This window comes from Chelonia mydas, chromosome 1, assembly GCF_015237465.2.
Source record: "Chelonia mydas isolate rCheMyd1 chromosome 1, rCheMyd1.pri.v2, whole genome shotgun sequence".
Classification (NCBI taxonomy): Eukaryota; Metazoa; Chordata; order Testudines; family Cheloniidae; genus Chelonia; species Chelonia mydas.
This window is the reverse complement of record NC_057849.1, coordinates 301845258-301872338: the sequence shown is the minus strand read 5'-3', so window position 1 is coordinate 301872338 and position 27081 is coordinate 301845258. Positions and strand designations below refer to the sequence as shown.

At 44.0% G+C, this 27081-nt stretch overlaps 1 protein-coding gene across 3 annotated transcripts in view; it reads left to right on the top strand.

The window, feature by feature from the left end:
- Nucleotides 1–27081, top strand: part of ASZ1 (ankyrin repeat, SAM and basic leucine zipper domain containing 1) — a 107975-nt gene that overhangs the window by 63183 nt on the left and 17711 nt on the right. For 2 of the 3 annotated variants that reach the window (XM_037888920.2, XM_043549945.1), the window contains 4 exons: nucleotides 15762–15873; nucleotides 19705–19839; nucleotides 21623–21747; nucleotides 24306–24381. In XM_037888920.2, coding sequence (XP_037744848.1) covers nucleotides 15762–15873; nucleotides 19705–19839; nucleotides 21623–21747; nucleotides 24306–24381 — 448 coding nt within the window. The remainder of the gene's footprint in view (nucleotides 1–15761; nucleotides 15874–19704; nucleotides 19840–21622; nucleotides 21748–24305; nucleotides 24382–27081) is intronic. The other variant, XM_043549949.1, reaches the window with a different exon arrangement.

Below are 27081 nucleotides of genomic sequence, written 5' to 3'. Positions count from 1 at the left end.
CACCGCGGTGTCTCTGAGAGAGGTGCAGTGCTGGTCGTCCTCCCCAACACCCAGAAAGGACTCCACGCCGACAGCCCAGGACTTATGGTACCGTCATACAGCCACGGTACACAGAAAGTTGACGCTGGTACTGGACCCTCAGCACTGCTCTTCATCGCCAGTGCTGAATTAAAAACAAAGACAGACAAACTGGGGATGCTCCCTGACCCCAAGACCCGCAAATCAACTCTGAACCACCAACAGGGCATGCGACACCATCGACTCCAGCCCTGGGAATCATTGAGTCCAGTACTGGTGGACTCCCCGCCCAAGGAGAGTCACCATGGTGTGACGGCCATGGTTTTACCATCTATGCCAGAGGCTTTTGAGGCAGCGAGGGACCTTCTTTCCTTCCCTATGCCACCAACCCCTGCTGGTCGTGAACTGTCAGTGGCAGTTCCGATACCCTGGGACATCTCGGCACCAAGGCAGGTGCCAACAAAGGGCAAGCCAGCGATGATGGCGTGGCACCACTTTTTGGCACCCATCAGCACCGAAGCACCATGGTCACCCAGGAGTGAGTCTTCTGACTTTGGTTCGGAGACAGAATCCTATGCCTTGAACAGGAACAGTTATCGCTCCAACCGGAAACACCCGGCACCAGACATGGGACAAGGCTTTGTGCTGGCAGCATGGCCACCAGCACAATAGCAAATGACACTGCAGTGGCCAGTTTGGAACCCATGGATGTTCCAGCTGATTCAGGGTTCCCATTTGAGGCGCTCCTACATGACAGCATCTGAGATGTGAGCTCCCTGCCATTTCCCTCAGAACAGGGATCGGTTCCCAGTGCCGAGCTGGGTAACAAGAGGCAAGATACACCTTCGCGGGACCCACCTGTAGCAGAGGAAGCCGGCACAAGCCTCATCGTCTTCCTCCCCAGATGAGGCTGTGGTGGGGACTGCCATGGTGCCCACCTAGGACAATTATAGGGCACACCAAGAACTTCTACAGACGTTAGCTCAGAACCTGGGCATACAAGCAGAAGAAATTTGTGAATCCTCCCACACCCTAGTGGACATACTAATGGCCTCAGAGCCATCTCAGGTGGCCTTGCCCTTGAACGATGCCTACCTAGAGCCAATAAAAGCACTCTGGCAGACCCCTGCATCCCTCCAGCGCACTGCTAAACAGATGGAGAAGAAATACTTCTGTTCTCCCAAAGGGGTATGGGTTTTTGTATGCTCACTCCCCACCAGACTCACTGTCCGTTTTGGTGATGAACAAGAGGGAGACAGGAACAACAAAAGCCAACCCCTAAGGCCATGGATGCCAAAAAACTCGATCTGTTTGGTAGAAATGTACACTCAACAGGCAGTCTCCAGCTAAGAATTGCCAACCATTGGGCCCTCTTGGGCTGTTATGACTTTAACTCCTGGTCAGCCCTGACAAAGTTCAAGGAACTCCTGCGTGCAGAATCCAGGGATGAATTCTCCTTGTGACACTGTATGGATTCTGGGGGACACTTGAGGATATTATGAATATTAATATTGTAAAATTACAATGAGTTATGCCAGATAGGTATGTAAGGTATCTGCAAAAAAGTTATAATTTGCCAGATGATGATGATCCATGCCCTTATCTCTGAGCCACCGTACACTGTCATCTTCAAGTTGATCCACACATTTGCCTCAAACTACCCCATCACCCAACAAGCTGGAGATGATGTAGGCTTTGTCCAAGCGGTGCTACAGTTGGCATGCCGATGAACTCTGGACCTTCCACCTGGTTGGGTGTCACCTACATTGAAATGGACATGAGCAAGCGCTCGAAGAAGAAAAAACAGTTGCTAACCTGTCTGTAACTGGTGTTCTTTGAGATGTGTTGCTCCTGTCCATTCCAAAACCTATGTTCCTACCCCTCTGTTGGAGTTGCCAGCAAGACGGAACTGAGGGGGCGGCATATGACCAGTTCCCTCAGCCTCTCCTCATAAGTCATGTGTTCCAGTCCCCTAATCATTTTTGTTGCCCTCCGCTGGACGCTTTCCAATTTTTTCACATCCTTCTTGTAGTGTGGGGCCCAAAACTGGACACAGTACTCCAGATGAGGCCTCACCAATGTCGAATAGAGGGGAACAATCACGTCCCTCGATCTGCTGGCAGTGCCCCTACTTATACATCCGAAAATGCCATTGGCCTTCTTGGCAACAAGGGCACACTGTTGACTCATATCCAACTTCTCGTCCACTGTAACCCATAGGTCCTTTTCTGCAGAACTGCTGCCTAGCCATTCGGTCCCTAGTCTGTAGCGGTGCATGGGATTCTTCCGTCCTAAGTGCAGGACTCTGCACTCGTCCTTGTTGAACCTCATCAGATGTCTTTTAGCCCAATCCTCTGATTTGTCTAGGTCCCTCTGTATCCTATCCCTACCTTCCAGCTTATCTACCTCCCCTTCCAGTTTCGTGTCATCTGCAAACTTGCTGAGGGTGCAATCCACGCCATCCTCCAGATCATTAATGAAGATATTGAACAAAACCGGCCCCAGGACCAACCCTTGGGGCACTCCCCTTGATACCAGCTGCCAACTAGACATGGAGCCATTGATCACTACCCGTTGAGCCCGACAATCTAGCCAGCTTTCTATCCACCTTATAGTCCATTCATCCGGCCCATACTTCTTTAACTTGCTAGCAAGAATACTGTGGGAGACCGTGTCAAAAGCTTTGCTAAAGTCAAGGAATAACACGTCCACTGCTTTCCCCTCATCCACAGAGCCAGTTATCTTGTCATAGAAGGCAATTAGATTAGTCAGGCATGACTTTCCCTTGGTGAATCCATGCTGACAGTTCCTGATCACTTTCCTGTCCTCTAAGTGCTTCAGAATTGATTCCTTGCTGATCTGCTCCCTGATTTTTCCAGGGACTGAGGTGAGGCTGACTGGCCTGTAGTTCTCCGGATCCTCCTCCTTCACTTTTTTTAAAGATGGGCAGTACAATAGCCTTTTTCCAGTCATCCGGGACTTCCCGCGATCGCCATGAGTTTTCAAAGATAATGGCCAATGGCTCTGCAGTCACATCCGCCAACTCCTTTAGCACTCTCGGATGCAGCGCATCCGGCCCCATGGACTTGTGCTCGTCCAGCTTTTCTAAATAGTCCCGAACCAATTCTTTCTCCACAGAGGGCTGGTCACCTCCTCCCCATGCTGTGCTGCCCAGTGCAGTAGTCTGGGAGCTGATCTTGTTCGTGAAGACAGGCAAAAAAAGCATTGAGTACTTTAGCTTTTTCCACATCTTCTGTCACTAGGTTGCCTCCCTCACTTAGTAAGGGTCCCACACTTTTCTTGACTTTCTTCTTGTTGCTAACATACCTGAAGAAACCCTTCTTGTTACTCTTAACATCTCTTGCTAGCTGCAACTCCAAGTGTGATTTGGCCTTCCTGATTTCACGCCTGCATGCCTGAGCAATATTTTTATACTCCTCCCTGGTCATTTGTCCAATCTTCCACTTTTTGTAAGCTTCTTTTTTGTGGTTAAGATCAGCAAGGATTTCACTGTTAAGCCAAGCTGGTTGCATGCCATATTTACTATTCTTTCTACACATCGGGATGGTTTGTCCCTGTAACCTCAATAACAATTCTTTAAAATACAGCCATCTCTTCTGGACTCCTTTCCCCCTTATGTTATTCTCCCAGAGGATCCTGCCCATCAGTTCCCGTAGGGAGTCAAAGTCTGCTTTTCTGAAGTCCAGGGTCCGTATTCTGCTGCTCTCCTTTCTTCCCTGTGTCAGGATCCTGAACTCGACCATCTCATGGTTACTGCCTCTCAGGTTCCCATTCACTCTTGCTTCCCCACTAATTCTTCCCGGTTTGTGAGCAGCAGGTCAAGAATAGCTCCGCCCCTAGTTGGTTCCTCAAGCACTTGCACCAGGAAATTGTCCCCTATGCTTTCCAAAAACTTTCTGGATTGTCTGTGCACCACTGTATTGCTCTCCCAGCAGATATCAGGGTGATTGAAGTCTCCCATGAGAATCAGGGCCCGCGATCTAGTAACTTCCATTAGTTGCTGGAAGAAAGCCTTGTCCACCTCATCCCCCTGGTCCGGTGGTCTATAGCAGACTCCCACCATGACATTACCCTAGTTGCTCACACTTCTAAACTTAATCCAGAGACACACTCAGGTTTTTCTGCAATTTCATACCGGAGCTCTGAGCAGTCATACTGCTCTCTTACATACAATGCAACTGCCCCACCTTTTCTGCCCTGCCTGTCCTTCCTGAACAGTTTATATCCATCCATGACAGTACTCCAGTCATATGAGTTATCCCACCAAGTCTCTGTTATTCCAATCACATCATAATTCCTTGACTGTGCCAGGACTTCCAGTTCTCCCTGCTTGTTTCCCAGGCTTCTTGCATTTGTGTATAGGCACTTGAGATAACTCGCTGATCGTCCCTCTTTCTCAGTATTAGGCAGGAGCCCTCCCCTCTCGTGGTCTCCTGCTCGTACTTCCTCCCGGTATCCCACTTCCCCACTTACCTCAGGGCTTTGGTCTCCTTCCCCCGGTGAACCTAGTTTAAAGCCCTCCTCACTAGGTTATCCAGCCTGCTTGTGAAGATGCTCTTCCCTCTCATAGTAATCCTGTGATCAACCAATACACCCAGGTCTTTCTCCTCCTCTGTTGCTTCCAACTGATAAGTTCCCAGCTTATAGCAAAAATTCTTGTTGTTAGTCCCTAATTGCTTGACTTTGCACTATTAAATTTTATCCAATTTCTGTGACTCCAGTTACAAGGTCATCCAGATTTTCTTGTATGATATTCCAGTCCTCCTCCATATTGGCAATACCTCCCACTTCGTGTCATTCACAAATTTTATTAGCCACTCTCAGTTTTTGTGCCAAGGTCAGTAATAAAAATGTTAAGTAAGATTGGTCCCAAGACCAATTCCTGAGGAACTCCACTAGTAACCTCCCTTCAGCCTGACAGTTCACCTTTCAGTATGACTTCTTGTAGTCTCCCCTTTAACCAGTTCTTAATCCACCTTTCCTCCTCCCCCCTTCCTTTTTCCCCAATTCGCAGAGATACCCTTGGAAGGGACAAAATCTTTGTATGTGCCCTTGTTCACACCACCAGCTGGAAAGACTGATTGCTCCTCCATAGAGGCTGAGTGACAGTCCCTTTTAGATGTGGCCCCAGCAAGCCCATGTCTCTCCGAAGTCAGATTCCATCATGGCACAGAATTATTTGTAAATGTTCCTCTTGCCCACAGGCAAAATACACAGTAGAAGAAGCTGATGGATCCCCCTTAGTCAAGGCAGATGTCCATTTTGGCTCCCCCTCCCACTTGAATTCCACAAGGCCCTTCAGTAATCTTCCTTACATTTCCTTTTTCATGGCTGTCCTGAGCTACAAGCAGGGTGATTTCTCCAACAATTCAACCTCCATTAAATCCTCTTTATTCCTCCTTCTGATAGCAGAAAGCTGGATCCATTGTACCCAAGTTTGCACCTTCCTGGGAATACTGTCTAAAAACGTCTATTTATGTCTGTCAGTTCCGCGGTCCATGACTCAGTCAGGCACTCGGTAAATTGCTGGGTAAAGGTGTGTGGCCGCCCACTAAAGGAAAAGGGCTCACCCCTAAGTTGCTGGTGGTATTGTTGCTGTAATGTGCTTGGGAATCCAGCTTGGCAGCTTTGATGACATTGAAGTTGGTGGCCATATCCTCCTACAGGGCTTAATACATGGCTTGTGCTGCTTTTGTTAAAAATGGAACTAAGCTGGCAACCCAGATCATATTTGAAGGTGATCAGATAGGCCTTAGGAGTCACCTAGTCCCATCGTAGGCAGGGATGACATGGCAACTTGTGCAGTGTCTCTGCAACAGCTGCTCATGGAACTTTCAGTTGTTCCCTGTGGCTTTTTCAGAAACTGATGCAAATAAACTTGAGTGATTACTCATTTCATATACTGCACTTTGCTGGAGAAAAGCATACCTACTGCTTTTTGGTTTTTGGGATTGTCTGAGTTAATTGATTCACACAAGTTCCCAGGCAAGAATATTGTTGAAAGAAGGAAGGGCAGAAACAGAAATAAGTGTACTTAATGCATGCCAAGATTTTGTCATGGTGTGAACATCCGAAAGATTTTAAAAAATCAGTGCTCAGTCTAACCTCTTTTAAAGTATTAGTAGAGGAAAGAGGTTTACATCCTTCCACCAGCAAGGTTAATCAGATAAATTCGCACTGATATGAGAAGGAAGGTATTGGGGAATTGAAGCTCTGTATCGCTGGAGAAGTGACATCCATTTTTACTTCCGTAACATCTCCAGATGTTACTAGAGCTTTTTGGAAGTTTATTCATAATCTGATTATGGAATTACAGTGTTCTGTTTTAAAACATTTCTTCTGTTTTTGTGAGATTCTTCTGGTTTGAAAGAATTTAGCACAGTGGGACCCCAATCCTGATTGGGTCCTTGGGTGCTATTCCAATACACACAATACATAAAACTTAAAGAGAAATACTAGAACTGTTGATATCTCTTAACATGCAATAAACTTTTAAAGTGCAACCACTGTAAATATTCCCCGTCTAACTCCAGGGGAAGGTTAGATTCTGATATAATCACACATCTGCATGAGCCAGAGCCCTAGGTATGATCCTATAGGGAGGATTTTAAGGCACTATAGGATCATACCTAGGGCTTATACCTAGGATAAGCCCTAGGTATGATCCTATAGTGCCTGTGCATTAAATCAGCTCTTTTCTTCCTACTGCTAAATCCTCCACCTTTCAAGGGAAAGCATTAGAGACCCTTTTCTAGCTATCTTCCTCTTTTTATAAGACTCTCATGCCTTTCTCCCTTTCCTAGTCTCTACTTCAGTATGCCATAATTTTCTCACCAGTTTTTCAGTTCCCAGTTCATCTCTGATCTCTGGATGCTCTTTAGCCTCAGATTATGCAGTCTTCTCCTTATGTGAATGTTCTGGAGAGCAGGTTTCTCTCTGCCGTATATTTTGCTTATGAAAAATAGCAGGGAAAGATGAACAATGCCATACTTTGCTGTAACTAGCATATGGTAAAAGAGTGACAAAGCTCAGTCTCTCACAATCCATTCAAACAGAATTATACAGCCTCTCTGCTATATACTTGCTTTTCAGGGTCCCTCTAGTGTTCAGTATTATGGTTCATACCTGTAGGTACTATAGGAAAAGCCCCCTCCCAAGGTTTTACATTTCTTCCTAAGAAAAGAGTTGAAACGTCTGTTGCCACCAGACAGAAGAGTGCCTTGTCACAGAACAATGTAATGCAAACAATGGTTAATTCTCGTGAAGACAAAATGTTGAATGTTAATACATTTTAAATATTACTTACCATCCTTAGAAGGAGTGGTGGCTCCTCACTCAAAACTACTTTTTATTTACTGCAATCAGAACTTGAAAGCTTCTCCTCAGAGAGATTTCTCATTATATAATTGTATGATCCCTTACTGTTCGTCTCAGTGTTGGTTGGTTGTTTTATTTATTTCTGTAGTGCTCAGAAGAATACTAGCCACTCTAGACATGTGGTAAGAAATCCCTGCCCTGAAGAGCTTATTGTCACACACAGACAAAGGAGGTGGGGGGGATATAACATGAGACTTTTGCAATGTTTTCTTTTGTTTTGTATTTTAATCCTTACCTATTTTCATCCCCATCTTCAGCACTTTCCATTCCTTTCCTGTTTTGAAACACTTTTTTCTTCCAGCCCAGTCCCCAAGCCAATTCAACAGTGATATTGACATGCTTGCGAGATACTTGAATCTATCCAGGTCAGCAGGTCCTCCTATCACCAGGTCTTCTGGGGTGTAGAAATAAAGGGTAGATTTGGGAGAGAGAATGGTCTCAGAGGACTTTCCCTGCAGCATTGCCAAGAGGTAAAAGTGTGTAGAAGAACAGCATCAAAACACAGTTTTGGAATAACAAATAGAAATAAAGGTAAAAGACTAAAGATGTTCAGATATTTTACCATGTGTTCAACTTGTTGGATGTTCAAATATATTTGTGCACTACTGTTCTTAGAGAACCACTTGGTAAGAGTGGCGTATTCCTGGATTTTTGAATTATATATAACTTTCGCTAGAGGGTGCTATTCAGACATTTGTTGTATAATATGCATATTCTCCAGCCCAGCATCTCCCCCAGTGCTCATACATCTGGCCTGTTACTCTCCACAGGGCCACTCACGGAGACGTTCCAGAGTTTCAGCACTGCTTGTGCTAGCCATGCCTTCCCACTCCTGCTTGCCACTAGGTTCTCTGCCTCTGTGGCAAGGGACAGTTGGCAGATTTAGCTGCTCCTGCTTTCATTTGCTCCCCTGTTTGTTTTTCTCTCCTGTTTTTAGGCAGTGGTGAGCAGATGAGCTGGATCTTTTTAATCCCTTTCTCCTTCCCCTTGGGTAGTTAATCAACTGTTGGGCGGTTAATTCACCTGGAAGCTGCCTCTATAGAGTCTCTCTGCCAGCTTCTCTGCCTCCCTCCCAGGCATGATAGAACAGCCAAGGAAGCATCAGACCAGGTCCAAAAAAGTGCACTGTTTGCGAGGCAGCCTTCCAGGCTCAGCAGGTGGTGAATTGTGCTCTGCCTCTGTCCAACCAACTGACCCTAACTCCATTAGGACATGGGTCTCCAAGTTGGACAGGCATGTGGAGTCCTGTCTGCTGAGTTGCCATATCTCCAACACAGGACAATCAGAGCTGGAGCCACAGAACAGAGCAGAGAGAGGATCAAAGGACAAGGAGGATATCATTTAGCTGGCCAAGGGGTAAGTCCCAGGGTCCAGGACTCTAAACAGAACAAGGCTGCAGGGCTACAGGTCCGTCTTCCCCCTCACCCCCCCCCCATCTTAAAATGGCTCCTAAATGCCCTGGGGAAAGAATGGGGGTTCATAAGCAGACCCTCTCCCTCCCAGTTTGAGCTGGAGGAGTTGGGCAATGAACCCCTCTCCCTTGCTCTAGGGGACTGAGACCCTGGAGGGGAGGAATCAGACAGAGAGCTCTCTGGAGATCTTCAAGCACTTTGAAAGGCAAGCTATAAAAACCTCATCAGAGCCCCAGCAGGGTTCCTGTGGACATGAGATGGGTTACAGGAACAAAGACCAAAAAGGGGAAGAAAACAGGAAAAAAACCCAAAACTCGAAGGCACATTCCCTCTGACGCTTCCTCTTCTCTCCCCTCCACCCCGAAAAGTTTGAGATCGTGTACAGAAAGGTTGTACAGATCCAGATCCAGCCTGAACAGGCTTGTGAGAGCAAGCCTCAAAGCAAATTCCTGGCCTTAAAATCCTCCCCTGAAGCTGCTGTTCCTCTGTGCTCCTCTTCTGAGGATGTGATCACAGAGGAATGGGACAAGCCTGACAAAGGCAAACATCAGTAAAATTTACCTCAGGTGCTACAGGAGCCAAAGAACTTTATTGCTCAGTGTGACACAGAGACCCCTTGGCAAAATGTTACCTGGTTCTTTGCAAACAACTCTCACCTCAGACCTGAGAAAGTCACCTACACAAAACACGTCGTCTTCTTCAAGTGCTGTCCCTGTGGGTGCTCCACTTCAGGTGATGGTGAGTCCTGATGCTGTTAATTGGAGATTTTCGGTAGTACTGCTCAGTCGGGCTGCGTGTGCTTAGTAGCTGTGTTGCGGCGCCATTGGAGTCTCAGTTAGCATGTGCACGGCCCAAGCCCCTCAGTTCCTTCTCAACCATCCTCGTCTGAAGACGGCACTCAGGGCAGTGCGATAGCTTTTTACCCTATAGATTGACAAAATAGAAATTTAGTTAGTTTATTGTAGTTCTTAGTACTAGTTAAAAAAAATACATAGTTTTTCTTTCTCCGGTTCCCTGCTCCCTCGGGAGCACATTCCGCAAAAGCTTTTCTCCGTTTCCCCTCTCCCTTGGGGCACTACCCTGAACATGCCAAGTACCCCTGGCTGTAAGAGTTGCAGCTCCTGCAAAGAAGCGATTCCGCAGTCCAACAGGCACTCTCTCTGTGTGAGATGCCTGGGAGAAACACATATACCACAGAAGCCCTACTGACTTGAAGGCATCTAACTTGTTGTAGTAATTCTTAACTTGTTCTTTTGCTATTTTAGCCTCTGATCCTACCCCATTACACTGATGGCTCACTGTGAGTTGTCCAATCACTGTTAACTTCTTTTGTGAAAACTGAAACAAAAAAAGGCATTTAGCTCTTCGGCCCTTCCTGCATTTTCTGTTCTTGTTTTTCCCTCCGTATTGAGTATTGTGCCTACCCTATTCTTGATCTTCTTCATGCTTCTCGTGTATTTATAAAATGATTTCTTGTTACCCTTTATGTCCCTAGTTGAATCTTGTTTACTACTTTAGCCTTTCTAATTTTGTCCTTAGGTTGTCGTTTTTTATATTCATCCTTCATAATTTGACCTAGTTTCTACTTTTTTATGATTATGTTTTGAGTTTCAGGTAATTGAAGATCTCATGGTTAAGCCAAGGTAGTCCCTTATCATACTTCCTATCTTTCCTACACATTGGTGTAGTTTGCTCTTAGCCCCTTAATAGTGTTTCTTTAAAAACCTGCCAACTCTCATAAGCTCTTACAATCAGGTGCCTTCAGATCTTCCTCCTGAGAGTGTGGAACCACTCCCCAGAACACATGAAAGACCACATCTGAATCCTGATCCAGGCACTCAGCTCCCTAGAGTGGTGGGGACTGTCCATTGGATTGTCTGCAAAGGTCTGCCCATATGCCTTCCATATCCCCTTGTCCTTACTAACAATGCCAACCTGGAGGGCTGAGGTACTCGTGTGGGGTTTCAAACCACCCAGGGAACCTGGAGCCCAGAGGAAAAGACAAATGGCATAAACCTTTTAGAACTCAGAGCAGTCAAGCTAGCTCTTTGAAAGTTCTAGATCTTCCTGGAGGGAAATCATGTTCTGTTTCAGTCAGACAACACAACTACGGTCATGTACATAAACAACCAGGAAGGAGAAGTTGCCCAAGGCAACATGCAGAAACAATGGAAATAATGAAACGGGCAGAGCAGTCTTTCTTGTCATTCAGAATGACCCATGTAAAGGGGAATTGAACCAGAAGGTAGACTGGCTCAACCGACACTAGCTCAACACGCTAGAATGGTGCCTGAATCAGGAGGTCTTCGGTCTGATTTCAAAGGACAATCTGTCTTCCTTCAGCCAATTTGTTTGAGAGCTGTGAGAACGTGAAGAGGCCAAGATAATTCACCAGGGAGACAGATCCCAAATCCTTGGGGACAGATGCCCTTTCACACAGATGGCCACCTTTTCCCTTCCTGGGGAAAGTGATTCAGAAAATAAAAAGGGAGCAGACAGAAGTCATATTGATAACTGCCTATTGGCCAAGGAGACCCTGGTTTTCTGACCTGATAGACCTGACTGTGGAACCTCTGCTACAGTGGCCATGGAGACTGGAACATAATCTCCCAAGGTCTGTTTCTCCATCCAGGTCTCGGACCAGCTTCAGTTGATAGACCCAGTATTGCTAAGGCCTCCGTTTCAGTAACCAGACTATCTTCCAAAGTTATCAAGACTTTGCTAGCATCCAGAAGAGCCTCGACACTAAAGCCATACTCTTCTCTCTGGTCCAGGTTCAGTGTCTTGTGCCATGAGTACTGTGTGGACCCCAGCAATCCAAGCCATTTGGAACTTTCTGCAGGAAGTCGTAGACAAGGGCCTTCAATGCAGCACCATAGCACCAAATTTCTAATCTCAGTAGCGTCCTTTTTATGGGGTCTGCAGAATTCTTGATCTTCAGATTCCTCAGAGCTATCAGGCTGACCAAGCTGTTGATCAGGCTGATCTTCACAAAATGGGATCTACCACTGGTTTTGAAAGATCTAAGAGATCATTCCTTTGAGACCCTGACTTCAGTGATGGCCTTCTACTTGTCCATAAAAGCTTGTTTTCTGGTCTCTCACATCTGCTAGATGGGTATCAGAACTGGTGATATTATCTGTGCAAGAACCTTGTATATTCCACGACGCCAAGGTGGTGCTGAAAACGCCAGTTTTTTCTTCCTAAAGTAAATTTTCCCTTTCATACTTCCCAAAAAGTTGTCCTTCCTTCATTCTGTCCGAAGCTGCGACGTCTGACAGAATAGAAGTGGCACACCTTAATGCCAGGAGAGTGCTGAAAATCTACATCATGCACACACAATCCACAATGAGGTCAGGTGCCCTGTTTGTGTCCTTCCAGTGTAAATGTCAAGGTCTCAGAGTTTCTAAATCATCCATCGCTAGATGGATTAGGCTCTATATTGTTGAAGCCTACAAGGCATGAGAAATCCCTGCTCTGTAGTTTTTGTGATCCCTCTATGCAATTTAAACTTCACTGTCGCTTTGCAGATGTATTTATGTATTCAAATTATGGAGGCATCAGTTGCATCTCCATAGTTAATGTTGAGTTTAGTTTTGTTCTTGATTATACATGAAAAAATAGTGTGTTCTGCCCCAAGATACAGCACTTATTCTTCAAGTAGAGAACTAGTTTTCTGAGACTTTACAGTAAATCTATTAATTTAGTTTGAGTTAAAATTATTGTGACGGTTGGACCTCCCTGTCCGGGATGCCACCTGATGTACTGGAGTTTAGCTGAGCCTCTCCTGCTCCACCAGCCTGGATTCCCTCTCCCTGTTTTGCTGAATTAGGCTCTCCAGCCTCTTGGAACATACACACACAGGTAGGGCCACACCCAGCTACAGACACAGACTGAAATCAGCTCTGCGTTAAAAGGCTCACCCGGCACTCTCATGCACACCCCTTTTGGGAAATAAACCGCAACGTATAATGTTTTGCACTGTACAGAAAGATCTGCACAGCTCAAACTCATAAAATTTCACCCTCTTCCTCAGTGTGAAGAGAGAGATGCACAACTTCTTGGTCCCCTCCCCACCCCAGTTAGAAATTACATAAAGTGGGTTTAATAATAAACAAAACAAATTGTATTAACTATAAAAGGCAGATTTTAAGTGGTTAAAGAGATAGCAAACCGAACAAAGCAGGTTACTGAGCAAATAAAACAAACCACACAAACTAAGCTTGATTTACTAAAGAAACAGGTTCCAAAATGTAATTTCTCACCCTAAATGTTGAATTTAGGCAGGATGCAGGGTTTCTGTAGCTCAGAGTTCCAGTTATTTTGTTATAGACTGGACCCCTGTCTCAGTCTGGACTCACCCCTGCCTTTCCCTTCAGGTTGGTTTCTTTGTCCCTTCAGGTACTGTCAGCAGTCTTTCTTCTTGGATAGGCAATGGAGGAGAGACCCATTTGCCCTCCTGCCCACCCTTAAATAAGATTTACATAAGGCAGGAAAATTTTGTTTCCCAAACTTGACCCCCCCTCTCCTTTTAGTGGAAAGTTACAAGAAGTCCAAGATGATGTTTAGTATCAGATGACAAGACCATCTGACCTAGTAGTGTCACAGCTGCATCCCAAGACTCCTCCCAGAAAGGAGAGAGATTAGTATCTTTACAGTCTTGTTGTTTCTTCCTAATGGCCCATCAAATCTGATGGCCTGTTGTCTGGTGGGTGTCTTCCAAATACACACCCAGTTTTAATTGTTGTTATGTAGTCCATATTCCTAACTTTAGATACAGAAATGATACATGCATACAAATTGGATAATCACATTCAGTAAATCATAACCTTTTCAATATCTCACATGACCCATCTTGCATAAAACATATCTTAGTTATGTCATATCTATATCATAAGCATATTTCCATAAATAATATGGTGTGTAACATCACCATTATTTTTTTTATTGATCTTAATAAACATTTGTTTTTATTTATCTTAATACTTGGAATAATGCTAACTTTTCAAACTTCCCATATAGTTAAATCTTATTGAAATATTTTGCATTGGCTACTTTGAAGAATTACTTTGTGGATTAATTGTCGGGTTTTTGTAGTTTTTCTTCATAACTGAAAATTTCTCTTTCAGAGAATTTCTTGAAGACTTCTTTGTTTTTTTTCAAAATGGCTGCCATCTCCTATTGTTTTTAATGGAACGGAGGCCACAGGCTGCAACTGCACCTATTTACATACTTCTCAGTGTTGCACTTTGACTCCAGACCACATCTGCCCTGTAGTGACAACATACTTTTTTTTTTTTTTTTTTAACAGATTTTCATCTAATCGGTCACAAACACCATAATGCTTTAATCACAGTGTTATTGCATGGTGTTACTAAAGGGAAGAGTTAAGGTTGTTTGGGTGCTCTAACTACATTCCATTCTTTTACATGTTTGTATTTCCTATAAGTTTAGCCTTAATTCTGAATTTCCTTGATTTATAATGGTTGCTTTTGGGATAGTTACAGCATCTCTATAATGTACAGTAACTCCTCACTTAAAGTCGTCCCGGTTAATGTTGTTACGTTGCTGATCAATTAGAGAACGTGCTCATTTAAAGTTGCGCAATGCTCCCTTATAACGTTTGGCAGCCGCCTGCTTTGTCCACTGCTTGCAGAAAGAGCAGCCCATTGGAGCTAGCTGGTGGGAGCTTGGAACCAGGGTGGACTGGCAGCCCCCCTAAGTTCCCTGTGTGGCAGCCGCCCATCAGGCTATCGATTGCCGGGCAGTTCAGCTGTCCCTCCCCCCACTGCCCTGTGCTGCTCCTGCCCTCTGCCTCTGAGCTGCTTCCGGGAGCCTCCTGCTTGCTGTGCGGGAGCCTCTTGCTTCCTGTGCAGGAGGGGGGAAAGAGGGAGGCTAATGTCAGGGTGCCCCCTTTCCCCTGATCCAGTACCTCATCTCCACAGAGCAGGGGGGACACATGATAGGGCTCAGAAGCGAGGGAGCTTGCTGGCAGCAGCTGCTGTCTCAGCTTCCTGATGTACTTAAAAAGGCAGTGTACGTAGAGTGGGGTCAGCGTACTTAAAGGGGCAATGCATGTCTCTCTCACACACACACACACACACACACACACACACACACACACACACGGTGTGTGTCTCTGTCTCTCTCTGCCATGCAGTCTCCCCTCCCTTCATTCCTTCTGCCTTGTAGAGTGTGAGGCTACATTAACAATGTGTTAACCCTGGAGGGCTCAGCCGAGTGCTAGTTCATCATTTAGCAGTAAGGCATTCTTTGGGAATTATCCAACCCTCTGACTTCACCACCTCAACCAAGCTTCACAATCAACATTGCTGTGTACAGTATTAAATTGTTTGTTTAAAACTTATAGTGTGTGCGTGCGCGTGCGCAGCGAAAAAAATTTCCCTGGAACCTAACCCTCCCCCTGTCCCCCATTTACATTAATTCTTATGGGGAAATTGGATTCGCTTAACATCATTTTGCTTAAAGTAGCATTTTTTCAGGAACATAACTGCAGCATTAAGCAAGGAGTTACTTGCTTAATGCTGTAGTTATTATAGAGTATTATACTCTAAATTGCTGATACATACAAGCAATCTTAAGTGTATCTTTTGTATCTTTTTGTCTAGGAATATAATACTGATTTTCCACTTACTGATATTTGTACTTCTGATTGCAGTACAATAGATGCTTGACAGGATAGGTGTTAAAACTGCTCATTGGGAATATAGGCCCAATTTGTTACATCATTTCAATATGTGCTTAAAGTTAAGCATCTGCTTAAGGTCCATTGACTCTAATAGGATTTAAGATTGCATTTAAAGTTTAAGCTCATGCTTGAGTGTTCTGCTAAATCTTTGCTGAGTCAAGGCCATATAGCTGATGCCTTAGCTAATGTTGAGTATTTTAACAAAAATTCCTCTTTTTTCCAAGGAAGCAAATGACTCCGCTAATGTATGCAGCTCGAGAAGGACACCCTCAGGTTGTTGCTCTTCTTGTTGCTTATGGATCACAAATAAATGCCCAGGATGAAAATGGTTATACAGTAAGCAAGCTACTTGTATATACTGTATGTGATACTGAATTGTGTTTACACTTTTCACATTAGTTTGTTTTTACTACTTGTTCCTCAGAAATACCCTTCACTCTTGTGCTCCAGCTTCCCAAATTTTTCTGGAACTAACTCCATCTGGCACCACTCACAGCTTTTTCTGAACCAGAAGAGATTGTTCCTTAACATGGCACTTGCAGTAGCAGCTTTGACTTTTATTGTTTTTCTTTCCTTATCTCTAATCTATCTGTCATCCGTTGCCATTGGGGCATGAACGGGGGGGCGGGGGGCAAGCAGGGGCATGCCCACCCCCCCACTCCGCCACCACTCCCAGCTTCTGCCCTGCCCTCCCCCCTGGGATTCCCTCTCCTGAGCCCATCCTCCCCTCTTTTTGCTAGGGTGGGAGTTGGGCTGAGCGCAGCTGAAGGGACATGCCTGAGAAAGGCACTGCAGCTAGTGCTCCCGCTGAGCCCCACTAGATGACGCTCGGAGCAGGGAAGCAGAGCTGGCAGCCCAGCTCTGCCAGAGGGGGCATGTTACCCGTCCCTTCCTTGCCTGCAGCCTCCAGTGAGTGTTTGGCGCCTGCCTGGGGTGCCACAGAAGGGAGCTCGGGACAAAGGTGGCCAGACACAGAGGAAACGGGGGGGGGGGGGGGTACTCTGCGGAGGCGGTGGGGGAGGCAGCAGAGCCTGGGGACATTGGACGGGGTGCTGATGTTTAAAGTTCCCCCTGTGACGTTCCTCTGGTGTTATCTGGACCGGTGATCTGCTAGGTCACTCCAATCCTCGACTTTGGCAGCCAGCCTTACCCTGCTCTGCTGTGAGAACCCCCACTCCTGGGCTGTTCATGCACAGCCTCTAGCACTTTTGAGTGAGCACTAGCTACATGAGTGAGCACTTTTGGCTGGCCGCTGCTTGAACTGTGCAACCGAATGACACTCGCCAATATCTCCGGTCCCAGACACAACCCTAGGAACCTCTGTCTCGCAGTGTCCAGTTATGCCCACTGGACACTGTAAGCTTACATGAGTTCATCAGTTTAACAAAGAAATTGATATGTACTAGGCTTGTTATCCCAAGGGGAGTCTCTGACATGCTTCAAACCAAATGCACTGCTTCAGGTAGAATAAACGAACAAATTTATTAACTACAAAAGATAGATTTTAAGTGATTATAAGTCAAAGCACAGCAAGTCAGATTTGGTCAAATGAAATAAAAGCAAAATGCATTCTAAGCTGATCTTAACACTTTCAGTGCCCTTTCAAACTTAGATGCTTCTCACCACAGGCTGGCTGGTTGCCCTTCAGCCAGGCTCTTCACTTTGATCAGCGCTTCAGTCGCTTGGTGATGGTGTCTGTAGATGGAGGTGGAAGAGAGAGAGAGCATGGCAAACGTCTTTCCCTTTTATCATAGATTCATAGATATTTAGGTCAGAGGGGACCATTATGATCATCTAGTCTGACCTCCTGCACAACGCAGGCCACAGAATTTCACCCACGCACTCCTGCAAAAAACCTCACACCTATATCTGTGCTATTGAAGTCCTCACATTGTAGTTTAAAGACTTCAAGGAGCAGAGAATCCTCCAGCAAGTGACCCGTGCCCCATGCTACAGAGGAAGGCGAAAAACCTCCAGGGCCTCTTCCAATCTGCCCTGGAGGAAAATTCCTTCCCGACCCCAAATATGGTGATCAGCTAAACCCTGAGCATATGGGCAAGATTCATCAGCCAGATACTACAGAAAGTTCTTTCCTGGGTAACTCGGATCCCACCCCATCTAATAGCCCATCACAGGCCATTGGGCCTATTTACCATGAATATTTAATTACCAAAACCATGTTATCCCATCATACCATCTCCTCCATAAACGTATCGAGTTTAATCTTAAAGCCAGATAGATCTTTTGCCCCCACTGCTTCCCTTGGAAGGCTGTTCCAAAACTTCACTCCTCTGATGGTTAGAAACCTTCGTCTAATTTCTAGTCTAAATTTCCTGGTGGCCAGTTTATATCCATTTGTTCTTGTGTCCACATTGGTACTGAGTTTAAATAATTCCTCTGCTCTCCGATATTTATCACTCTGATATATTTATAGAAAGCAATCATATCTCCCCTCAACCTTCTCTTAGTTAGGCTAAACAAGCCAAGCTCCTTGAGTCTCCTTTCATAAGATAAGTTTTCCATTCCTCGGATCATCCTAGTAGCCCTTCTCTGTACCTGTTCCAGTTTGAATTCATCCTTCTTAAACATGGGAAACCAGAACTGCACACAGTATCCCAGGTGAGGTCTCACCAGTGCCTTGTATAACGGTACTAAAACATCCTTATCCCTACTGGAAATACCTCTCCTGATGCATCCCGAGACTGCATTAGCTTTTTTCACAGCCATATCACATTGGCGGCTCATAGTCATCCTATGATCAACCAATACTCCAAGGTCCTTTTCCTCCTCTGTTACTTCTAATTGATGCGTCCCTAGCTTATAACTAAAATTCTTGTTGTTAATCCCTAAATGCATAACCTTACACTTCTCACTATTAAATTTCATCCTATTACTATTACTCCAGTTTACAAGGTCATCCAGATCTTCCTGTAGGGTATCCCTGTCCTTCTCTAGATTGGCAATACCTCCCAGCTGTGTATCATCCGTAAACTTTATTAGCACCCTCCCACTTTTTGTGCCAAGGTCAGTAATAAAAAGATTAAATAAGATCATGTCCTTTCTTCCGTCTTGGTTTTGCCCCCCACCCCTTTCAGAGTCAGGTGAGCATTACCTCATTGTAGTCCCAAACTGACCAAGGGAAGGGAGGTGAGAGTCCAACAGATCCTTTGTTGCTTCCTAGGCTAGTGTCCTTTGTTCCTGTGAGCCTAGGTTGGATTTGTCTTGTACATGCCCTGATGAGGTGTGAACTGCCCCTCTGCTCCTGGAGAGTTTTTGCCTGGGTTTGTCTTAAGCCATGAGGACACATTTTCAGCCTCATAGCTATATACATGAAACAACCTATAACATTACTATGACAACAATACTCAGTGCATCATGAGCCTTCTGAAGACAAACGACATGACAAACTTTGCATTGGATACCACACAATCATTTTATAAGGATGAAAATGGGGGTGACAGGTGTTCCCCTGAGGTATAGAGCGTCGCCCCCCCCCCCCAAATAGTCACATTTAAATCCCTGTTGCCATAGCCTCTGAGTCCCTTTTATATGTGGAGTCGTGGTAGCCCCAAAGCTTTGAGAATTGCTTAGAATGTAATTTCAGAATTTCACAGGCAACTTATTGCTTCCTTGTTTGCCCTTATGTTCCTGTATTTAAAACAGTCTGCAAACTGTAGGGTATGGGGGTAATTTTGCTGTTAATTTTTAAATAAAGCAAAATCGTAGAATTTAGAACAAACTAAGACAGTCTATTAAATATACATGTAGTCCGATGGTGTGGCAAAGGGGAGGGAACACCTTTCCATGTGTGAAAGATGAGTGAGTGAGAAATGGCAGAGTTGGAACTGACTTTGCATATGTGTTGAGAACTTTTGTCATTCATATTTAAATCTGCTCTTTAACTCTGAATTAATTTTTAAAGCGTTTGACAAGATATTTTACATGTTGTCCATTTTTAATGAACTGTATTCTGTCCGGTCATCTTCCAGACAATAATGAGACAAAAGGAGATTGTGCAGTATCATCATAATTAGCTGGTAGAGTTACTCTTCCATGTTTACCTTTTACAAAGGTTACCCTATTTTGTTTTACTGAGATAATAAGCTCTGTTTTTTGTCTTGTTTTTAAACTTATTCTACGAAATGAAACAAAATGTTTTATATATAGGCACTGACATGGGCATCCCACCAGGGACATAAAAATGTAGTCTTGAAGTTGCTTGAACTTGGAGCTGATAAAATTCTGCAAACCAAAGATGGAAAGACAGCAGGAGAGATTGCAAAAAGCAGTAAACATTCAGAGGTATTGTTCTCCACTAAGGTCTAATTCTGTTTTTCCTGAAACATTCATGTTCTCACTGGTTGCACAGGTTCCCAGACCAGTGTTAATATAGGCCCTTAAACATGTATTACAGCATATATTTAACCAATATTTATTAATATTATTCAGTGCTACACTGTAGGTGTTCATGCTGCTTTAAAACAGGGGTCTCAAACTCAGTTTACCTTAGGGCCAGTGCCAGTCTTCAAATCCTCCCAGCGGGCCAATAATGTCACCTTGCTCCCTTGGCCTCATGCCACCCTGACTGACTCTGCTCAGCGACTAGTAATGCTGCCTCCATGGCTGATTCTGCCCGGCAACTAGTGATGGTATCTCTGTCCCTCTCCCCCAGCCAATGGCAGCTGCGGGAGGCAGTGCCTGCAACAGACAGACAAAACAGCATGGATGCATGGGTCTCTCCTCTGGATAGGAATTGTCTAAACATTACCATTTTACAAAGGACATGCAGGATCTTTGTGCAGCTCACAAAGATTGGCACAATAGTAACAACCCTCACCAAAGACACTTAAGGAGATGCTGACTTCCTGATGACCAGACACACATACAGTGGGTTCCCTAAGAGAATTATGAAACTTTTGCAGTGGCTCTTCAAGCTTTAGTCTCTTTCTCATCCTTCATTAGGATTATAGTCATCCAGGCAAATCATGTCTATGAACCTGATGAAGAGCAAAGATCTCCTTTCCTTGTGATGTGACCATAAAAAAGCAGAAATAAATTTCTTTTTAAATTGGGGGAATCACTGATCAGGATGTCAGGCCTTCTTTGTACATTATAAAAAAAAGCATAAAACGGGCACAGACTGAACATTTTTTCCCACACTGCAACTCACCTTTGAAGGAATGCGCTACTAATCACGTGTTTGAAAGCTTTTCCCTGATGACTTTGTCAGGCTTTTTGGTTTAACATTAGCTTTGCCCTTTCTTTCTGAAATCATAGTTTTGTTGGTATTTCAGGAAGAGAACTTGGATCATTGCCCCTGAAGGCAGACTTTAGAGTGACATGTCCCCTGAATGTCAACTTTACTGCTGTTGCTGGGGCCAGAGGAATAGACTGAGCTATCTAGTGGAGATTGTTTGTATGGTTTTACCATAAGAGAATGAATCAGCAGGCAAAAAAAAAGTCCTTTTTTCGTTGATCAATTAGATATAAAGAACACCCAAATACAAAATCCATTGTTTTAGTTTGGAATGTCTATAATACCGTTATCTGTGTATATGTGCTAATATAGCCATACATGTCCAGGATACAGGAATAAGTTAAAAGTGCATACACAATGTTGTTGAAGAGATTTTACTTGGGAGTGAAGAACTTCTAAGTCTTAGAACCAAAAATAAATACTCAGTTAATTTTAGATCATATATGACCTCTTCCAGCCTTTCACATTTCACATCAGAATGTTTTTATTTATCTTCACACTGTACACAGTGTTGCTTCACTGTATACTGATGGTTCTTGTTCAGTATTCCATTGAAATTTGGTTAGCTTAGCAACATTCACTCTTGGAGATTTAAGCTCCACGGGCTCATCTCTATCACAGATGTTTGCCTTTTGGAAGAATGAGATGATTTACCTGAATTATTCTCCCCAGGTAGTAGGCCATGAAATAATTTTCCCACCTTTTTTACAGTTTAAATTTTCATTGTGCATTGAATTATTCTTGTGCTTATTTAATTCAATAGGACACTACTCTACTTCTCTTTTCTTAAACTGAATATTAACTAAATGTTTTTTATACTTTTTTCAGCTTTTTAATTTACTTTCTTTGACTGCAAATCCCTTGCAAGGGAAGTTCCAGAACCTGCTTAAAGAAGAGACTATCCACAAACTCTTGAACGCAGTCCCTGATGCAGTTAGAGATCATAGAGTTAGGTAAAGAAGGAAGAAAACTAATGCTATTTTAGTTCATTTTAGTTTTAATATTATGAATACTTTTTGGGTGTGTACATGATTAGTATTAATGCAGAACAATTTACAGTGTCTATTTTTGGAACTATTTTTACAATCATACCTAATGTAATAATTTGTTAAAAATGAGAAACGGAAATCCTATTATGAAACACAGAAACTCATCTTAAATTTTGTATTTCCTGACATTTAGGTGCCTGACTGTACAAACTCAATATTGCATTACATAGTTTGGATGCTTCCAAGTTTTTAACAGAGGCCACTGGCACACGATATACACAATTAAGTTTATCTGTATCATCAGTGGAGAATGTGACCCTATTGTATACTTCTCCATCAGATAATTTCTGACAAGGTTAAGGACTTTTGTTGAGAATGACAGATGCTTTAAAAATTGAGGTTTCTTCTGACCAGAAGCACCCTACATACACTATATGATATTTTAGAAAAGAAGGTCTTTTGGAGCATGCCAAGGACTTCTGGCTCTTATATGTATCTGTTCTTCCCATGGCCAAGGTGGGAGATATTTTATCAAGTGTCCCTCCATGGATTTGAGTATTTGAGTATTGACTTTTCACATCCCACACTCAACTTCCTGATAAAAACAGTTGCTATATAAGGTGTTGATTGAGAGGATTTTTCACTTAGTCATATTATGTGTATATTTATTCTTAATCAAATATATGAATAAAATATAACTGAGTGGAAAATCCTCTCCCCCATCTGCTCATGAGATAAAAGGAAGATGTGCAATTTAGGAAGAAAGGCCAAGTAGTCTGCCTCATTGGCCTTGCATATACCAAATTACAAGGCCATTCTGTTGAGATACAGTTATGCTGTTCGGGAGAATTTATCCCTTTTAGTGGCATGAGCACAGGAGGCACAGGAAATCTTGTGATTAAGATACCAGAGCTTGTTTAAACTAGGAAAACTTGCACTGGTGGAACTATACCAATGTGGTTATATCAGTACAAAACTAATGTAGATACGCTGTACTAATACAAAGCTGGGCTTTCATTAGTGCAATTTACCCTAGTAGTTTACTAAATTGCATGAGTGAACGGTCCATCTCACTGCATTGCAGCACATCAACACAGAGGGTTTGTGTCCATGTATTTACACCAGTGCAAAAACCTAGTGTAGATAGGGCCTGAATCTATTCCTGAAGGCCTGGGTTCTTTTCCCATCCGTTTTACAGAATTTCTGTGTGATTTTTAAGCAAGCCAATTATAGCCTAATTTTCAGAGGTACTGAGCACCTGGAGTTCCTATTGACTTCAGCTGCAGTTGTGGGTGATCAGTATCTCTTGAAATCAAGCCTCTAATGTCTCTGCTTTCATTTGCTGTTAAATGGGAATAATAGAGTACCTGTATCACTGAGGTTATGAATAGAATGAACTGATGTTTGTAAAGTGGGATGGAAGGTACAGAAGCACCAGGTGATATTATACCTCATGCAGCAATCTGAGACTTATCTAACTCCCATCCCAGTTTCTTAATATTTTTCCTTAACTGGGTGTTGAAAATTTTGCAACCATTGTAAACTTTACTTTCCATTGTCTGTCTTCCTGCAGAGATCATACACTATATACATCCTTGGGATTAGGCAACTTTTTCTCTGTTGCTTAAGACACTGGGTGTAGTTAAGATGTCTACAATCTTAGGAAAAATGCCAACGTATACAGTGTTCCTGGCTAACTGGATTCCTGATCTGAACCAGCAAGATATTCAGGATTTATTGTGTCAGAGGACACAACTGAACTAGAGTCTTCTGGGTATAAGAGTGGGGTTTTGAGATGGGTGTTCTCCAGGAAAAGCTTTCAGATTTTGAATTCACTCCATATTTGGTCTGAAATAAACTTAATCTCAGGGCATGCTGCAAGGCTCCTCTGTTAATGTAGGATTTTGGTGAGGAAGCAGTGCAGTAATGGCTCATCATTTTGCCTGTTGCATGGTGGTGTTTGGTGTGTGCATTTCTGATTGGCTGTTAATTTTCTGGCTTTTGAGGGCTGCTGAGTTTTATTTCTTCTTGTACTTCTAAAATTATTTCAAAGGCCACAGGAGCCCAGGATAGGTGTGCTTACCTTTCTTACCATTAATCTAAAAATAAACAAGCTGTGATGCTTGTCATGGACATATCTACCTTACATAAAGGGTGGCTGGTGATTAGAGGGTAGAGTTAAAGTAGTTTGGTGTACCATAACTACATTTCCATATTTTCCAACATTTGGGGTGTTCTTGAAATAGTAACCTTAACTTTGAATTTCCTGCCTCCAGCCATTTGATTTTTAAAATTACAATGATTTACTAAAGATTTTTTTTCATTTAAAGTATTCATACCAATTTACAGCTTTAATTACAGTCTCATAAAGTGCTTTGCCTGGAAATATACATCACTTTACTGACACATATGCATGCATGTGTGTTTGTGTTTGGCTATTAGAGTTTAGACATCTGCTTTATTTATGAAAAATAAATTTGCCACTTTTTTTCTTTTTGTGACTCGTGCAATAATATGTATAGTTCCTATGCAGCCTTTGGTGACCTAGAAGTGTTTTTACATGGTCTTGGTCTAGAACACATAACAGAGTTATTAAAGGTAAGATTAATGTAATGAAATTGTATATTTTAAAAATAGTTTGTAACTATTAAATGTGCTTCATATTATTCTGACCTTTAGATTTTTCAGTGTTAGATTGTATACTTTTGTCAAGTCACATTTTAATGCATTTATTTGAAAATAAATGAGAAAATTGTATGTGAAATGTTACGTGTAAAATTTGTCTACGTGATAGTCCTAGAGTTTAAGGCCAAAAGGGACCACCAGATCATCTAGTCTGACCTGCTGTGTATCACAGGCCACCAACACCACCCAGCACCCACACACTAAATACAACAACCAAAATTAGACAAAAGTATTACAGCCCACAGTAGACTAGACTATTACGTGCCACAGGCAGAGATTTGAGTGACCAACGTGCAGTGCCAGAGGACCCTGCAGTGACAGGGAATTGATTGAGATATATCCAGATAATCCTCACAGTGACCCAGACCCCATGCTGAAGAGGAAGGTAAAATACTCAAAGGTCACTGCCAGTTTAGCTTGGGGGGAAATTCCTTCCCCACCCCATATGTGGCACTCAGTTAGCCTCTAAGCATGTGAGTTAGAACAAAACAGACAAGTACCTGAGAGAGAATGTTCGGTGTCACCTCAGAGCTATGACCATCCCAGTCCAATGTCCCATCTGCAGCCATGACCATCCCTGATACTTCAGAGGAAGAAGATTAAATACGCACACGTGCCTGTGCATGCTCTCTATTTATTGAGGGAGGCAGGGGAAATCCCTTCCTGACACCTGTTGGTGCATGAGCTTTAGGAACTGAAGACAAACAGGAAGTGAGCCCTGCCTCCCTATATCACAAGCAACCCTGTCATATAATCCAACTTCTTATTGTCCACTGTGACAAAATTCCTCCTCTGCCTTGGTGGGTCTTGTGCTTATTGGCAGATTTTCTCACCTCAGAGGTTCACGGCAGCCCTCAGTTTGGCCATTTTCGTGGCTCAAATCTGCCGTTCAGTCAGTTAGCCTCATCACTGGCCAGCATGGGGAAAGGAAGAAGAACAATCCCCACAGTCTCTACTGATCTACCTAGTGGATCGGGGAACAGGCCAGAGACCTTCCCCTTTGGTGGAACCCACAGTCCAGTTCAACTCCTCTGGTATCAAGTAGGGAGTTGGGAGGATGGAGGGATGGGGGGAACCTGGGCCCGCCCTCTACTCCGGGTTCCAGGCCAGAGCCCTGTGGATTGCAGCTGTCTACAGTGGCTCCTGTAACAGCTGCGTGACAGCTACAGCTCCCTGGGCTACTTCCCCATGGCCTCCTCCCAACACCTTCTTTATTCTCATCCCAGGACCTTCCTCCTGATGTCTGATAATGCTTGTACTTCTCAGTCTTCCAGTAGTACACCTTTTCACTCTCAGCTTCTTGCGCCTCTTGCTCCCAGCATCTCACACGCACGACAAACTGAAGTGAGCTCCTTTTTAAACCCAGGTGCCCTGATTAGCCTGCCTTAATTGATTCTAGCAGCTTCTTGATTGGCTGCAGGTGTTCTAATCAGCCTGTCTGCCTTAATAGTTTCCAGAAAGTTCCTGATTGTTCTGGAACCTTCCCTGTTACCTTACCTAGGGAAAAAGGACCTACTTAACCTGGGGCTAATATATCTGCTTCAAAAAATCACTATCCTATAGCCATCTGGCCCGACCCTGTCACACCAGCTCATCTTGAAATCTAATTAAATCTAATTGTTTGCCTCCCACTGTTCCCCATGGGAGGCTGTTCCAGAAACTCACCCCTCTGATTATTAGGGCATGGCTACACTTGCAGATGTAGAGCGCTTTGAGTTAAACCAGCTTTCAGAGAGTGCAGTAGGGAAAGCGATGCAGTCTGTCCACGCTGACAGCTTCAAGCGCACTGGCGTGGCCACATTTGCGGCACTTGCAGCGGGATTGGGAGCGGTGCATTGTGGGCAGCTATCCCAGCATGCAAGTGACTGCAACATGCTTTTCAAACGGGGCAGGGTCGGGTGGAGTGTGACAGGGAGTATGTTGTGTGTATGTGGGGGGAGAGAAAGTGGGTTTTTGGGGGGCTGAGAGTATGTCAGCATGCTGTCTTATAAATTCAGACAGCAGCAGACCCTCTTCCCCCCACCGCTCCCCCCTCACACACACACACACAGCATTCCACATAATGGCTTGCTTTGTCTCGGAGCAGATAAACAGCGGGCTGTCAGAAACGGAGCTTTCAAAGGGCATATCCGCATTCCTGCAGCGATTCAAAAACAATGACAAGAGTGGCCACTTGACTTAAGGGGATTATGGGACATTTCTGGAGGCTGATCAGAGTGCAGTAATGCAACACCTCGTTCACAATGGCGCCGCAGCGCTCCAGCAGGGGCACAGCAAACGTTATTCCACTCGCCGAGGTGGAGTACCAGCAACGCTGTAGCCACAGAGTCAGAGCGCTGTACGTGCCTTGCCAGTCTGGACGGGTAGTGAGCTAGTGTGCTTGGGGCTCCTTTATTGCGCTGTAACTTGCAAGTGTCGCCAAGCCCTCAGAAATCTTTTTCTAATGTCCAGCCTGAATTTGTTCATGGCCAGTTTACACCCATTTATTCTTGTGCCAACACGGTCCTATAGTTTATACAGCCCTTCACCCTCCCTAACATTTACCCTGATGTATTTATAAAGACCAACAATAGCCCTGCTTAGCCTTCCTTTGTGAGGCTAAACAAGCCAAAA